The 16,329-nt window shown below is 50.1% G+C and overlaps 1 protein-coding gene across 3 annotated transcripts; it reads left to right on the top strand.

The window, feature by feature from the left end:
* The first annotated feature begins 451 nt into the window (after window positions 1-451).
* Window positions 452-15,796, top strand: Cd40 (CD40 molecule). 3 transcript variants are annotated; one of them, XM_021155570.1, is made up of 9 exons: window positions 452-583; window positions 7,132-7,210; window positions 7,769-7,894; window positions 8,130-8,276; window positions 8,558-8,651; window positions 10,813-10,874; window positions 13,791-13,877; window positions 13,979-14,010; window positions 14,863-15,796. In XM_021155570.1, the coding sequence occupies exons 1-9, from the start codon at window positions 533-535 to the stop codon at window positions 15,052-15,054; spliced, it is 870 nt and encodes a 289-aa protein (XP_021011229.1). In that variant the 5' UTR covers window positions 452-532; the 3' UTR covers window positions 15,055-15,796. The 3 variants fall into 3 exon arrangements, with proteins under 3 accessions (XP_021011229.1, XP_021011231.1, XP_029330048.1); XM_021155572.1 differs by having other exon boundaries at window positions 461-583; window positions 13,984-14,010; XM_029474188.1 differs by lacking the exon at window positions 452-583 and adding an exon at window positions 2,762-2,798 and having other exon boundaries at window positions 14,863-15,770.
* Window positions 15,797-16,329: the final 533 nt, after the last annotated feature.

Here is a 16,329-nt window from a genome sequence, read left to right on the forward strand (position 1 = left end):
CCTGGCCCTTCAGCTGTGGTCTTTCCCGTTTTCTGACTTTGCGGTGACACTGGGGACTTCCTTAGACCTCTCTGGAGATGCTTTCGGTTCTGCAGAGATTCCCAGGGGTATTGGGGGTAGGGTGGGGTAACAATAGTGTCCCTGTGGCGCTCCCCAGTCCCTATAGTAATCCTTCACCCCTCTGCTATCTTGCAATCAGGAGAGTCCTTAGCCCTGCTATAGGTGGCTTTTGAGGTCCTGGATGCGAGGAGGAGGACTGGGGCGGGGGTGTCGGGTAATGTAAGAAAAGGGCTCCTTTTGGGACCCTGCCTCCTCCAGCCACCTTGGTGCCCATCCCTTAAACTCCTGGGGACAATCAGACTCTTGGGAAGGTCCTGGGGAAATCCCTGCTCAGTGACTAGCTAAAGGCCCACCTCGATTGGTGCCCGAAGACCCCGCCCTCTTCCTGGGCGGGACTCCTAGCAGGGACTTTGGAGTGACTTGTGGCTTCAGCAGGAGCCCTGTTATCTGGCTCTTCTGATCTTGCCCTGCGATGCTGTCTTTGCCTCGGCTGTGCGCGCTCTGGGGCTGCTTGTTGACAGCGGTGAGTGGCTTCTGTTCTAACCTCCAAGGGAATTAGGGCTTGGAGAGTGAGAGATGGAAAGGGGAGACAAGACTTTGGAGATGAGAGATCTTCCTACTTGATTTGGGAAAGGCGGGAAGCGGTGAGTAGGATGGGCAAGATCTCTCGAGTCTTNACAAAAAAAAAAAAAATGAGGCGGGCTGCTCCTCTTTCCTTCCAGAAGGTCGGGGTTCTGTTCCACGAAGCCCACAGGGGAAGTTTAGGGAGAGCATTCCTCCACAGCGGTGCCTGGACAGCTTTGTCTGACCCAAGACTTGGCTCAGGAGCTGACTGCAGAGACTGGAAAGGGTTAGCAGACAGGAAAGCCTGGCTAGGGGGAAGGGCGGGTCTGGCCTGTTTCCTGTCACTTTCCCATTGTGGACAGATGTCTGCCACCTGTGGTTATCTTCTCCTTGCCAGTTGGGGCCACTTTGTCTAGGGAATCTTGTGCAAACAAGACCCCAGGAACTTTTTAGGTAAGAGGTAATTTACTAACCACCATACCTGTATCATAGCTGAGCCAATCTAGAGAAATCCCCAAGTTTGTGCCTCTGCCTCATGAACTTAAGGTGGTACAGGAGACACTGAGGAGGGAGAGGAGGAGGAGGGGGAGGAGGAGGGGGAATAGCTTTAGAGCCCAAGGAAGCATAAGAGACCAGACTAGGTTTCCCCAGGCACCAGCAGGGCTCAGACCCAATCAAGCACATCTTGGGGATTTCTAGAAGCCGGCACTTGATTCGCTTTTGGTTTACATGCACTTCTGCAGTTCCTCATTCTGGAGCCTGGGAATCCCCTGACCACCCGAGTCTCGGCCCCTCTCCTCTGGCGAGGCTCCCCTAGCTTTCAAGCAGGGTAGATTCGTTCTGGTTGGAGACAGGGACTTCGGTAACTTCAGGGGTTCTGAAGGTGTCATGGTTCAGGACTGGTTTTCTGCAGCTGGGACAGTCAGTGGCCTAAGCACATCCCTGTCCATCAGCCAATGCCACCTATCCCAGGTTGGTCTAGTTGAGAATGACTTTTCACATTCTTCTGTTCACGCATGGTTTGTATATATGCGTACATCGGTGTGGGAACACACGTGTGCTTGCATGCGGTAGCCTGAAGTTCATCTCATGAGTCATCCTTGGACATGGTTCCTTCTTAGTCATCCACACAGGGTCTCAAGCAAACCCAGAGCTCCCCATAGGGCTCTGGGGACCCTGTGCTTCTGCCTTCTGAAGCTGGAGTTACAGGGAGGCCACTACAAAGACCTGGTGTTTGCGCGTGTTTCTGGAAATCTGAACTCTGGCCCATGCATTTATATGGCAAACACCTTGAGAGCTCAGCCATCTCTCTTGTCCTTGAATCTCTGATCCTCCTGCCTTCACCTCCCTAGTGCATACACCACCATGCCCTGTTTTATGTGGCACTTAGAATAGAACCTAGAGCTTCATGCATGCTAGGCTATACCAACTGAGCCACATCTCCAGTCAGAGGACATAGACTCTGACATGTGGCCTGCCAAGAATCACCGTGAGGTTAGCCACAGGAAAGGAGCAGAAGCGAGAGAGTTGCCTTACTAGCTTTCAATTTTTACCCCAAGCCAGTGGTTCCTTTCACAGAGGTGGTCTAAGACCATCAGAAAACACAGCTATTTACATTAGGATTCAGATCAGTAACAAAATTACAATTATGAAGTAGCAACAAAAATAATGTTATGGTTGGGGGCACCACATGAGGAACTGTAATGGGCCCCAGCGTTAGGACAGTTGAGAACCACTGCTCTAAATAAGACTTTTAGGGAGACTGGACGCAGGAAGACGGTGAGGTGAGCGAGAAGTGGATGAGGGCCTTTGGGAGAGATGGAGGAAGAAACAGGTGTGATGAAGGCTAGTCTGGACCACTCAAGAACAAAGTCTGCCCTTGTGAGTCCCAATCTGGGCTCCAGGGAGGGGCTGGGCCCTGAGAGAAATAGCAGGTGCTCTTTACTGACCTCTTCCTGTGCAGGGGGCTGTGAGGGAGACTGCATGTCACCTTCATTTGATGTCTCCCAACGTCTCTGTTACACGGATGACCAAGATGAGGCTCAGAAAGGGGAGGGGTTTTACCCAAAGCCTCTCGACATGGATATGAAGCTATGTCTGCCTGACTTCTGAGCCTGCCACTCACGCGGCAAGGGGTCTTCAAGCTGTGGCCCTGAGACCTTTTGTGGAGGAAGGTACAATGCTCTGGGGGCTGGAAACTGGGGCTGACTGGCCATCAGAGGGAAAGTGTCTTTTCCAAAGGTGCCATTGAGGATGTCCACTGTTCTAGAAGGAAGGGAGGAAGGAAGGAAGGGAGGGAGGGAGGGAGGTGGGAAGTCTCAGAGAAGATAAAACCCAGGGATGATGCCCTGTTGGGGGCAGGTGCTTTCAGGTACATTTCATTAAGTGATTTGCTCAGATACCCAGTTTGAGTGAGAGTTCTCAGTTTGCTGGATTCTGGACAGTTAGACAGCTACCAGGGTGCAGGACACCAGGGCAGACCCCCATCATCTATGTGTGCTGATTAAAGCTGCCATTTTCTGAATACTACCTTTGCTATACTGCCAGGCCACACACCTGTGTTCTCTCACCCTTCACGGGTCAGCCTCCAGGGCAAGTGTTACAATCTCATTTTAAAGATGAGAACACAGGGCTAGAGAGATGGCTTAGTGGGTAAGAGTGCACGCTGGCTGCCATAGCCACATTGGGCTGGTACATAAATTCAACAAGAATAATAAAAACAAAGGAAACATAGTCTTAGAGAAGAAAAATAATTAGAATGGTGTACTGGCTGGTTTTGTGTGTCAACTTGACACAGGCTGAAGTTATCACAAAGAAAGGAGCTTCAGTTGGGGAAATGCCTCCATGAGATCCAGCTGTAAGGCATTTTCTCAAATAGTGATCAAGGGGGGGGGGTCCCCTTGTGGATGGTGCCATCTCTAGGCTGGTAGTCTTGGGTTCTATAAGAGCAGGCTGAGCAAACCAGGGGAAGCAAGCCAGTTAGGAACATCCCTTCATGGTCTCTGCATCAGCTCCTGCTCCCTAACCTGCTTGAGTTCCAGTCCTGACTTCTTTCAGTGATGAACAGCAATGTGGAAGAGTAAGCTGAATAAGCCCTTTCCTCCCCAAGTGCTTCTTGGTCATGATGTTTGTGCAGGAATAGAAACCCTGACTAAGACAGATGGGATAAGGAGTGATTTGTCCCGTTCTCAAACGTGGACTCCACACAATCGGTAACTGTGGTTGTTTCTAAAATGTAACCTGGCTTCAAGGAGCACACGAGCAAGCCGGAGGGCTAGCTCTGCAGTTAAGAGCATGTGCTGCCCTTGCAGAGAGCTGGAATCCGATTCCCAGCTCCCACATTCCACAGCCCCAAGAGATATCTGATCCCCTCTTCTGAGGGTACTTACACCCACACATGTTCATATTCCTATATCTACCTATAATCAAAAATGAAATAAATCTTGTGGCTAGAGAGATGCTCAGAATATTGTTGCTCTGGGAGAGGACCCAGGTTCAGTTTTCTAGCACCCACGTGTGGCCCACAGTCATCCTCAACACTGGTTCCAGGAAATCCGGTGCCCTCTTCTGACCTTCAAGGGCACCGGGCACGCATGTGGAACATATTCAGACTACACTTGTACACATAAAATAAATAAATCTAATTATTTTTAAAGTCTTAAAAAAACCCCAAAACACCGTCGCCTAAAACCTCAAGGAGAGGGTTGTGACTGAAGCACTTGTCATATAAGCCTGAGGACCTGGGTTCATTTCCTGGAACCCATGTAAGGTAGTGTGTGGTGGCAGAAGTCCAAGTCTGACATCCTAAGGCTCCTACTGTGAGACAGGAGAACCCCAGAAGCTTTCAGCCAGCCAGCTGGGCATATGCAGTTTTGCAGGGCGTGGTGGCACACGCCTTTAATCCCAGCACTCAGGAGGCAGAGGCAGGTGGATTTCTGAGTTCGAGGTCAGCCTAGTCTACAAAGTGAGTTCCAGGACAGCCAGGGCTACACAGAGAAACCCTGTCTCAAAAAACAAAACAAACAAACAAACAAAAAGATGGTGTTTTAAGCACAGTAGGAGATAGCACTGACAGCAGTGTTAGCCACTGACCTCCGTATACTTCCAGTTATGGCAAGAGCACGCTCTAAGTCACAGACAGGGCAGTGGGCATTGCATGTGCACACACACCAAAACACTTTATGGTTCTTAAAAAAAGTTTCTACACTTAAAAAAAAGTAGTTTTCGTTATACTTATTTATTTATATATTATTTGTGTGCATGCATGCATGCTTGAGTACCACAGTGTGTGTGTGGAGGTCAGAGGACAAGTTAGGGAAGCTAACTCTTCCTACCATGTGATTCTTAGGAACTGAACTCAGGCTGTCAGGCTTGGCAGCAAGAACCTTAACCAGCTGAGCCATCTCTCCGGCACCTCTCTCTCTTGTTTGTATTTTTCTTTTTTAAAAATATTTTTTCAAGTTTTTTTTTAAAAAGATTTATTTATTTTATGTGATTACACTGTCACTGTCTTCAGACACACCAGAAGAGGGCATCAGATCCCATTACAGATGGTTGTGAGCTACCCTGTGCTTGCTGGGATTTAAACTCAGGACCTTTGGTCAGTGTTCTTAACTGCTGACCCATCTCTCCAGCCCTGTTTGTATTTTTCAACACAAGGTTTCTCTGTGTAGCCCTGGCCGTCCTAGAACTTGCTCTGTAGACCAGACTGGCCTCGAACTCAGAGATCCACCCGCCTCTGCCTCCTGAGTGCTGGGATCAAAGGTGTGTGCCACCACTGCTCAGCTGACTCTTTCTGGAAGTGTTACAGCTCCGCTCTGAGGGAAACTTTTCTCTGAGTGTCGTAGATGTGAGGAGAAATCCCGAAAGGCTTCCCTGTGGAGGTGTTGCAGCTCTGAAGGGAAAAGCATCCTGGCAGCCAGGGGATACGGAGTATCACAAAGTCCCACAGCGTGACAAACCTCACACAAGAGTGGCTGCCTCCGCCCAGGGGCGAAGCAGCAGAGAGCTGAGCTGCAGGCTGCTTAGGCAGGGTTTCCTGGGGGAGGAGTTCTCCAGGGTTGAGTCCTCCAGGGCGGGGATTTGTGAGATTTCATGCTCAGGATTGGTGGGTTCTCATAGTTTTTTTTTTTTTTCCCCAACTAGGAAGTGGGCTCAGACCTTTCCTCCTAGAGTTTCATTGTTTTTTTTTTTAAACATAATTTTGTTTTTATTTCATGTGAATTGGTGTTTTGTCCTGCATGTTTGTCTGTGTCAGATCCCCTGAATCTGGAGTTACAGCTGGTTGTGAGCTGCCATGTGGATGCTGGGAACTGAACTTGCGGCCTCTGAAAGAGTAACCAGTGCTCTTAGCCATTGAGCCATCTTTCCAGGTCCTCCCAATCCTTTTCTTATTCATTTAAAAAATTACATGTATGTATGTATGTATGCACGTATGTTTGTATGTATGTGCACACACACACACACACACACACACACACGGAGGTTAGATGCTAACTTTTGAGAGTTGGTTCTCTCCTTCCATTTCTGGGCATTGAACTTCTGGTTATCAGTCTTGGGATCAAGCGCCTTGATTGGCTGAGCTATCTCGCTCCTTGGTTCTTCAAGGAGTAAGTCTCTGGCGCTAGATCATAGTTAATGCCTTTTCCCCTTTTTTCTCTTTTTGAGACAGGGTTTCTCTGTGTAGCTTTGGCTGTCTTGGAACTCACTCTGTAGACCAGGCTGGACTCACAGAGATCTGCCTGCCTCTGCCTCCTGAGTGCTGGGATTAGAGGCTTATGCCACCACCGTTGGCTAGTTAACACCTTTGAAAGACTTGCTACCAACCCACCCCAGGCTTAAAAGTAAAATCAAGAGCAGACAGAGCGAAGGATCTCAGCAAAGAAAGCTACGTGTCGAGGCTTAATAACCCTGTTATGAATCTGTTGAGTGTATTTTTAGGGTTTCTTTTAATTTATAGGAAGTGATACTGGCTGTCCTCTTGAGGCAACAGTAGAAGATTTACAGTTAAAAGAAGTGTATTTAAATTAGCAAGAAGCAGCTCATAGCATGGGTGGTCCCCGGATGTTGTAGAAACAAATGTTGGGAGTCCCGCCCCTGTGGACTCTGTTCAGTGTTGCCCTCTGTGGGGTGATTCTTATCCCTTTGGTGGCAGGGAGCTGGGGACAGAAACTGGGAGAAGGGCTTAGGCCAGCTTGAGCCAGCAGTCTCGGGACTCTTGAGGAAGAACTGGAGTTCTCCCTACCTGCTGTGTCTTTGGGAGCACTGAAGAGTCCTGTGCATCTGTTCGGATTAGAGGGTTCTGAGTTCTTGCTTTGGGAGATGGCAGTAAGACAATGTGACAGCAGAGTAAAAAACAAAAACAAAAACAAACAAAAACAAATAGACCTCACATTGTGGGGGCTCACTTTTCTGCTTTGGATTTCCACATCAGCTACAGCCTGTGTCTTGGTTAACTTTCAACATGCCCGTGGAAGATCCCTTCCAGCTGCCCACTTCTGTTTTTAGGTCCATCTGGGGCAGTGTCTTATGTGCAGTGACAAACAGTACCTCCATGATGGCCAGTGCTGCGATTTGTGCCAGCCGGGTGAGATGCTAGCCCTCCTGCCCTGTACCAAGACCCTTTCCCTCTTGGCTTGCTGGTGGATGCAGACCCCATATATAGACTGTGAACTCAAGTCTAAAATGACCCGTTTCTCCCTCTTCTTTGATGCCAGAATACCCCAAGCTGTCCCGTCCCTTCCATCTTCCTTACTCATGTAGGGTCTGAGATATCCATTCCCAAGCTCCAACCCCCTCACCTCCAGTCCTGGCTCACTGGGTTGTGACACAGTCTGTCACAGGACGGCACAAAGTGTCCCTTAAGCCAGCCACAAGGTCACATTCACCAGTAAGTGACCCACCATGGGGGTGGGGAAAGTCAGGGACTGAACAGCAGGTGGCTAAAGAGACTGAGACAAGACCCACCCTATCATTGGTTAGGGAGAGGTGACCCTTATACCTTGTCCAAGGATGACACTTTTCGAAAAGTGATGACTGATTGGAGAAGAAGCCGACTGGGGCTTGTAACAGGGGCTGTGTTACCTTGGGGTGCCCTGTCCTGCCCTGCTTGTACCCACCTGCCTCATATCCTCCTGTTTTTCAGGAAGCCGACTGACAAGCCACTGCACAGCTTTTGAGAAGACCCAATGCCACCCATGTGACTCAGGCGAATTCTCAGCTCAGTGGAACAGGGAGATCCGCTGTCACCAGCACAGACACTGCGAACCCAGTGCGTGGGGCTGCCTGGGAAGGGGTACTTGAGAACTGGGTTGATGTTCCTAATGCTGAAATCCCTCTGTTGTCAGTGGCCAGGGTCTTGCCTGTGAGCAGGAGTCTGGGTTGAAGGGGCTAGTTGACTGACATCTGTACTAGGACGAGTGAGAAAACCAGCAGATGATGTGAGAAGTGGGGTCCTGGCTGCAGCCCAGCGGGTTTTCCCATTCTTCCTTCTCATCTCCGCTCAGATCAAGGGCTTCGGGTTAAGAAGGAGGGCACCTCAGAATCAGACACTGTCTGTGCCTGTAAGGAAGGCCAACACTGCACCAGCAAGGATTGTGAGGCATGTGCTCAGCACACGCCCTGTATCCCTGGCTTTGGAGTTATAGAGATGGGTGAGTGGCCTGCCTGGGGAAACAGCTCTGTGGGTGGGAGAGCTGGGGTGAGCTTTGGGTCTCTGGCCTCCAGAAGCTGAGGGTAGAGAAAGTCCCACCTGGGCTGGGATCTTTCATTTGGATTCGGACCTGGGCTGTGGGCAGCTTCCTGCGGGGTTGTGGCCTTCAGGGGCTGTGTTACCTTGGGGTGCCCTGTCCTGCCCTGCTTGTCTGCTGGCTCCCTTGGGAGTCAGACACCGTGGCCCAGGTGTCTGCTCATGCGTCTTCCCGCATCCTCCCAGCCACCGAGACCAATGATACCGTCTGTCATCCCTGCCCAGTCGGCTTCTTCTCCAATCAGTCATCACTTTTCGAAAAGTGTCATCCTTGGACAAGGTATAAGGGTCACCTCTCCCTAACCAATGATAGGGTGGGTCTTGTCTCAGTCTCTTTAGCCACCTGCTGTTCAGTCCCTGACTTTCCCCACCCCCATGGTGGGTCACTTACTGGTGAATGTGACCTTGTGGCTGGCTTAAGGGACACTTTGTGCCGTCCTTTTAGCCTGCTTCTGCTTAGTTAATAGAAGCCTGTTGATCTCCATATCCTCTTGAAGTCTCTTCTTAAAGCATCCTGACACTCGTGATGACACTCGTCATCCTGACACTCGTGATGACACTCGTCATCCTGACACTCGTACTCCCCTTTTCAGTTCACTTTCTTGGTGGGTATGTGTATGTGTGCATGTGTATGCATGTGCATGCATGCATGTGTGTGTGCATGCATGTATGAGCATATATATGCATGTGCAATGCATGTGTGTGCATGGATGCATGTGTCACCTCAGGCTATTTCCTCACTACTCCTTCAGAGAGAGAGAGAGACACAGAGAGAGAGAGAGAGAGAGAGAGAGAGAGAGAGAGAGAGAGAGAGAGAGACAGAGAGACAGAGAGACAGAGAGACAAAGACAGACAGAGACTCAGAGACAGTCAGAGAGACAAAGATAGAGACAGAGAAAGAGACAATCAGAGAGAGACAGAGAGACAGAGACAGAGAGACAGAAAGAGACAGAGAGAGACAGAGAGAGAGGTGAGGGGAGGGGAGAGGGGGAGACAGAGGGACAGAGAGACAGAGGGACAGAGAGACAGAAGGACAGAGAGACTGCTAATAAACAAACAAACAAACAAACAAACACATTGACATACCACTCCCCTCTGCCATGATACACACATGCACACACACACACACACACACACACACACACACACCCGCACGCATGCACATACACACACCCCACACTGGTTTCTCTTGTGGTTGAAATAGTGCCTGCTTGCAGCTCACACTCACCGTCCTCACTGGTGGGTTTAGTTGTTCATAGAGGTTCCCGTCCCGGAGTCAAATGTGCAACCGCTGCACTGTCCCACTTAGCTGGTGCATGCTGCTGTTTCAACTTTTATACCCTTTGGGGACCCTTCTGATCTTCTCTGGGGACCCCCAAATCTGCCTCAGTTTGTGTGAGACCCTCAGGGATGCCCCTAATCTCGGGAGGCTTCAGCCGACTTGTAAAGGTGCTGAGGGCCTTTTCTTTCTCACACAAGGCTAGAGCACGTACGCGTTTTCTCTGAAGCCTCTCTTCCACCACATTCCGGTTTTCCTTCGCCATGTCCCTTGCCATGTCCCCTCTGTCCCCTCCTCCTAGGACCTTCCATCCACACCACACATCTCCACTCCTGTCCTGCCTCTGGCTGCCCACTCTGCTGCAACATCTCCCTCAGGAGCTGTGTGGGAGCAGGTCCTCTCACCAGTCAGGTCACTCCCTAGCTGCCTGCCTGCAGCTGCCCTCCCTGGAGCTGCTCATCACCGCACTTGTCACCATGTGACTCCCCTCCTGTCACACTGTTCCTACTTAGCTGGGTCCCACTTTCCCATCCTTCAATGCCTTCTGATGCCCCCCTTCATGGGGAAGTCTTCCCAGAAGACCCTGAAAGCAGAGCTTCTTAACAGGGACCAGTTTGGCTCTCTGTGGGGCGTTGGCCACATCTGGTCATCTTTTGGATGCTGTACTTGGCGAGGAGGCTGTTTCTGGCATTTGGTTAGTGGAGGCAAAGGTGCTGTTAAATAGTCTGTGAAACAAAGGCCATTTCCCAGCACAAAATACCTGCAGATGCCAAGGCTGAGAAGCCCCACCTGAGACCAAACTCATGCCCTCCCCTTGCTGCCTTCTAACCATCTACACTCCTGGCCATTTCCATTTCAATATGACCATAACCTTTCCTTTCTGTGGGTTTCCCTTCTTCTTCTTCTTCTTCTTCTTCTTCTTCTTCTTCTTCTTCTTCTTCTTCTTCTTCTTCTTCTTCTTCTTCTTCTTCTTCTTCTTCACTTAATGATCATCTTGGGATGCTGCACTCTAAGTCACGTGCTCAGTGAACAAGGACTTACTACTTGCTGGGTGACTCCCCTGGGCTTGGAAGTCTTATGGTGGGGAGCCCTGTTTCTGTCTGTCTGTCTGCATGTGTGTGTGTACATGCACATACATGTGTACACATGTGTCTTTGTGCAGCTGTGAAGATAAGAACTTGGAGGTCCTACAGAAAGGAACGAGTCAGACTAATGTCATCTGTGGTGAGTCCAGGGGAGAATGGCCTTGCCAAGTGTTTGGGAAGCAGGGAACTGGGGAGAGACTGAGGCACGCAGGAACACTGACTGGGGGTAGGAGTGAGACCAAGAGGCAGTTTGGGGTACAGTACCTTAGCTTCTGTCTTGGGAGCTGGGTAAGTCACATCCCTTGTCTGAGCCTCAGTTTCTTCAATTGTGAAATAGGCGGACAGCAGCTCCTTCCTCCGTTACCTGGGTGGTGTAAGTGGCAATGGAATTTTGCAGTTTGGAAGCTGCTGCCCCTGGCTTGAGGTTCAGGTTCACTGTGACAGTGTCGCCTGGTAACCTCAGTTTGGATGCTAGGACGTAAAACTTGACCATCCCCTAATTGATCACAGCCTCAGATAACAATAGAGACCAGGCCACCTTTGAATGAGTGAAGACAGAGAAGGGTAAGAGAGCTAGGTCTGATGAGCGGGCCTGTCAGCACAGCTAACTAGAGGCAAGAGCTTTGTAAGTTCAAGGCTAGCCTGGGCAGCTTAGAAAGACACTGGTTCAACATAGAAAAGGGCTGCTGAGATGGGTCAGTAAGTTACGCTCTTGCCTGATGGCCCAGCTTTCATCCCCAGCATCCATGGAAAGGTGGAAGGAGAGGATCAGCTCCTAAAAGTTGTCCTCTGACCGCTGCATATACAGCACAGCACAGCACAGCACAGTGCAACGCAGCGCAGTGCAGCACAGCGCAGAGCAGCACAGCACAGCACATGTGAGTGCGCATACATCATGCACACACATCATACACATATCGTGCACATATCATGCACACACATTATGTGTACACACCATACACACATCATGTACATGCACACCCACAATAATGATAAATAAAAGTTTAAATATGTTTCTAGGGCTGGGGAGGTGGCACTTGCTGTTCTTACAGAGGACCTGGGTTCAGTTTCCTGAGCCCATGTCATTGCAGTATAAAACTGTCCATGACTCCAGCTCCTGGTGATCTGATGTTTCTGCTGGCGCTAGGCACATACATGATGCACTCTAGCACTTTCTGATATACATAAATAAAAATAGATACAAATTAAAAGACATCAAAAAAAAGTAAGAAGATAGCTGGGGGTGGGGCTCAGTAGTGGAGCAGTTGTCCAGCATGCCGAGGTCCTGAGTTAGACCCCCACACTTGCCCAGCATGTGTGAGGTCCTGGGTTAGACCCCCCACACTTGTCCAGCATATGTGAGGTCCTGGGTTAGACCCCCACACTTGCCCAGCATATGTGAGGTCCTGGGTTAGACTCCCACACTTGCCTAGCATATGTAAGATCCTGGGTTAGACCCCCCACACTTGTCCAGCATATGTGAGGTCCTGGGTTAGACCCCCACACTTGCCCAGCATGTGTGAGGTCCTGGGTTAGACCCCCACACTTGCCCAGCATGTGTGAGGTCCTGGATTAGACCCCCACACTTGCCCAGCATGTGTGAGGTCCTGGGTTAGACCAGTGCCACAAAGTAAAAAAGAAAATAAAAGTGCAGTCTCTTTGCTTTTTCTCAAGATTGCCTTTTTGTCTTGGAAAGGCGTGACTGGATGGAGTGTGAAAAGCACTCGAGTTCATGTGTAACATTTAAGAAGACATCGAGAAGGGACAGTAAGCAAGAGAAAACATTTTGAGATGATGCTAGAAAAACCAAAAACATGTTTTAAAAAATCTGGAACCAAAAAACATGTTGATGCACAACATAGCAAAATTTTAAATTAAGTAAGAGCTGGGCTGGTGAGATGGCTCAGCAGGTAAGAGCACTGACTGTTCTTCCAGAGGTCCTGAGTTCAAATCCCAGCAACCACATGGTGGCTCACAACCACCCATAATGAGATCTGATGCCCTCTTCTGGTGCATCTGAAGTCAGCTACAGTGTACTCACATATAATAATAATAAATCTTTAAAAAGAAAAAAAGTAAGAGCTGACCTTGCCAGACTCGAGACCCTGCCTACCTTCTTCATCCTAACCTTGGCCTTGGTTCCAATACAAGTTTATCTAAAAGCCAGGTAGCCACCTATGAACCTGTGTTAGTTTCACTGGTGTCTGCCTCCCGACCCATGAGCTGGGTGTGGTGGTACAGGCATGAGAGCCTCAAGTTTAAGGCCAGCCTGAACCACTTAGTGAGACCCTGTCTCAAAGAGGACTTACCTTTATGACAGTGTGTGTGTATGCACCCCTTTTCATTTGTCACTTAAAATAGCAGTGCAGACACAAGAGATACTTTGTTTCTGTCTGCCATACTTCCATAGCCGATGTAACTAACAATTTGGGGCTAGTGCTGCACAGCACAGTGTAGGGAGGGGTAAAGCAGGCAGGCAGGCTGTCCCTTCACCACACAGCTGACGAACACACCAGATGGAAAGTTGGCTCACTGGGGGCTTCTCATTCCAACTGCAATCTCCCAGGGCTAGAGACTGCTCAACGGGTAGGAGTATTTACTATGCAAGCACGAGCTAGGTGTGGCCACACCACATGTGACTGTGACCTTAATACCACGTGTGTGTGTGTGGGGGGGTGGCACTAGAAGGAGAATTGTAGGTTGTTGCCTCCCAGACTAGCTCCAGGCTCAAGAGACTCTGTCTCAGCAGAAGGTGCAATATGGTGGATCAGGACACCCGCATCCTCCTTTGGCCTCTGCATGTGTGCACAGATGCACACATCTAAACACATACCAGGTCCACATACACCGTACCCCCCCACCACACAAAGATGGACTCTTTCAATTTATAAACACTGGCACATACCATAAAGCGTTTTAAAAGTTCCCCTAGTGACCACATTACCCACAATGCTACTGCTTAAAAGCTCTGACTTGGATTCTGGGAGTGTACAGATGCTTTGGCCACGGAGTGGGAGCATCTGCCAGTGGGGTCCACTCAAGTCTGTTTCTCCAGGTTTAAAGTCCCGGATGCGAGCCCTGCTGGTCATTCCCGTCGTGATGGGCATCCTCATCACCATTTTCGGGGTGTTTCTCTATATCAGTGAGTGCTCAGGAGAGGAAAGGGAGGGAGGGTTCAGCCCTGTCGAACCAGCCTCCTGACTCACCCTCGCAATGCCCCACACCCCTTCTTCTTCTCACTAGAAAAGGTGGTCAAGAAACCAAAGGATAATGAGGTAAGCCATCCCCAAGGGAGAGATGCTGGAAAGAGTGATTGGTGGGCAGTGGGGGAGGCTCACGGTGTAGGGAGACAGACTCAGTGAGCAGAGAGCTTGTATTGGATCCCTGAGTTGGACCCATGGAAAAGGCCCGTCATGCCCACGCTGGCGGGGGGGGGGGCGGAGGGGGGATGGACACAGGGATCTTAGGAGCTTGCTAGCCAACCATGGGCTACTCCAGGTTCCAAGAGAAACCCTGACTCGGAAAATAAGGGTTAAGAGTGCAAGAAGACACAAGATGTCAACCTCTAGCCTCTAATAATGTGTACATGGGTGTGTGGACCCTCTACGCCATGAGCATACACCCAATACCACGCCACACTCCGCGAAAGCACACGCGCGCACACATGCCTAAACAGGTTTAGGGTCCGTTCCCTGGAACATATAGGTAGGCTACTCACACCCCCACCCAGCCCTGCTCTCAGTCTCCATCCCTTCCTCCTACACAGTCACTTCCCCTTAGGGCAGAGCTGGGCACCACTGGCAGAGAAAGTCTGGCTGTGCTTTCCTCCAGCCTTGAATGCTGGGGATGGGGGGCGGCGGTGGGGGAGGGGGGCGGATCCCGCCTTCAGGGGCCAGTAGGTGGAACCAAAGGGGCAGTTTCTCCTGCTGGTCGGCAGTGGCTCTGGAAATTTCCTGCCAAATTTCATGTGTCCAGCAGGGGGCAGAAGGCATCCAAGAAATCAGCTTTGGTACACCCCCCATCCTCCCACCCCATTGGAAAGGACTTGAAGGAGGGATTCTATTCCTCAGAGGCAGGATGGCTCTGTGGCTAGAGGTGACATTGGATCTTATACCTTGACTCCCCAGATCTTACCCCCTGCGGCTGTACGGCAAGATCCCGTGGAGATAGAAGATTATCCCGGTCATAACACCGCTGCTCCAGTGCAGGAGACGCTGCACGGGTGTCAGCCTGTCACACAGGAGGATGGTAAAGAGAGTCGCATCTCAGTGCAGGAGCGGCAGCTGACAGACAGCATAGCCTTGAGACCCCTGGTCTGAACTCTGGAACCGCTTTGGAGGCGATGGCGATGGCGATGGCTCGGGAGCAGGGGCCTGGTTCTGAGGACTGCTTGCTAACCTTTGAAGTTTGAGATGAGCCAAGACAGAGCCCAGTGCAGCTAACTCTCATGCCTGCCCCGTATCATTTCTCAACTTGCTTTTTAAGGATGGAGGGAAAGCTCGGGCATCGGGGGTCCACAGTGATACCTACCAAGTGCAGCAGTGCAGGACCCAGAGACGTCTTGCTGTGGCTTACACTGTAAGGAGTTATGGACACAGGAGTCCGTGGCCCGCAGCTTATGCTGCTAGAGGGCACCTGGTTGCCCATCAGCAGGGCACTGGCTAAATAAATCTGTAATTATTTATACAATGGCATCTCAGAAACTCTAGCAGGTGGGGCAGAAAACAGGTAGTGGAATGATGGGTAGAGAAACAGCTTTTAAAACACATTCCAAGGCAGGTAAGATGGCTTTTGTGGGTAAAGGAGCTTGCTGCCCAAACCTGATTACCTGATTTTGATCCCTGGGACTTCATGGGAGAGGACCAAATCCAGAGGGTTGTCATTTGACTTCCATGTGTGCTCTGTGGTACATGTACCCCGTGTGTGCACATGTGCACATATCCTAAGATGGATGTGGCGGTGTATTGTAGAAATTATTTAATCCCGCCCTGGGGTTTCTACCTGTGTGTTACCATTTAGTTCTTGGATAAAAGACACACTCAACCTTTATATTTACAATAAACCTTAAACAGCACAAGAACTGGGCACCTGCCTACCCTGTATGCTATTAGAATCTACTTTCCTATCGATAACCCCCAGTTATTGCTTACTACTTAATATGTTTCATTGGGGCTGCTCTTATCTCCGATTGGCCAGCCCCAGGTCCATGTTCTCTTAAACTCTCCTAATCCATGGTGGCTTCTCTTTCCTCCATTCACCTCTTCTCCCTCTTGGTTCTCTTCTAACGCCAAGCCCAGGAATACTAAGCCCCACCTATGTCTCTTCTGCCCAACTATTGGCTGCTGGCATCTTTATTTACCAATCAGAAATAACTTGGGGTCACTTGGGGGGTTGTCTACAGTACAGACGCCAGGTCTTGGGGCCACAAACCCATTACAATACACAGCAAGATCAAACCCCAACAGTGGTGCATGCCTGTAACCCTAGCACTCAGGAGGAGGAGGAGGACTAGGAGTTCAAGGCTAGCCTTGGATATATAGTGAATTCAAGGTCAGCCTGGGCTACATGATTGTTTTAGTTAGGGTTTTACTGCT

This window comes from Mus caroli, chromosome 2 (assembly GCF_900094665.2).
Source record: "Mus caroli chromosome 2, CAROLI_EIJ_v1.1, whole genome shotgun sequence".
Taxonomy (NCBI): Eukaryota; Metazoa; Chordata; class Mammalia; order Rodentia; family Muridae; genus Mus; species Mus caroli.

Bases quoted from the DNA above. Each gene is read 5' to 3' on its own strand.
- Cd40 (XM_021155570.1), top strand. From the start codon at position 533: ATGCTGTCTTTGCCTCGGCTGTGCGCGCTCTGGGGCTGCTTGTTGACA. The intron at 7,211-7,768 runs GTGAGATGCTAG...CCTGTTTTTCAG, and splicing joins CTGCGATTTGTGCCAGCCGG to GAAGCCGACTGACAAGCCAC. The intron at 13,878-13,978 runs GTGAGTGCTCAG...TCTTCTCACTAG, and splicing joins CGGGGTGTTTCTCTATATCA to AAAAGGTGGTCAAGAAACCA.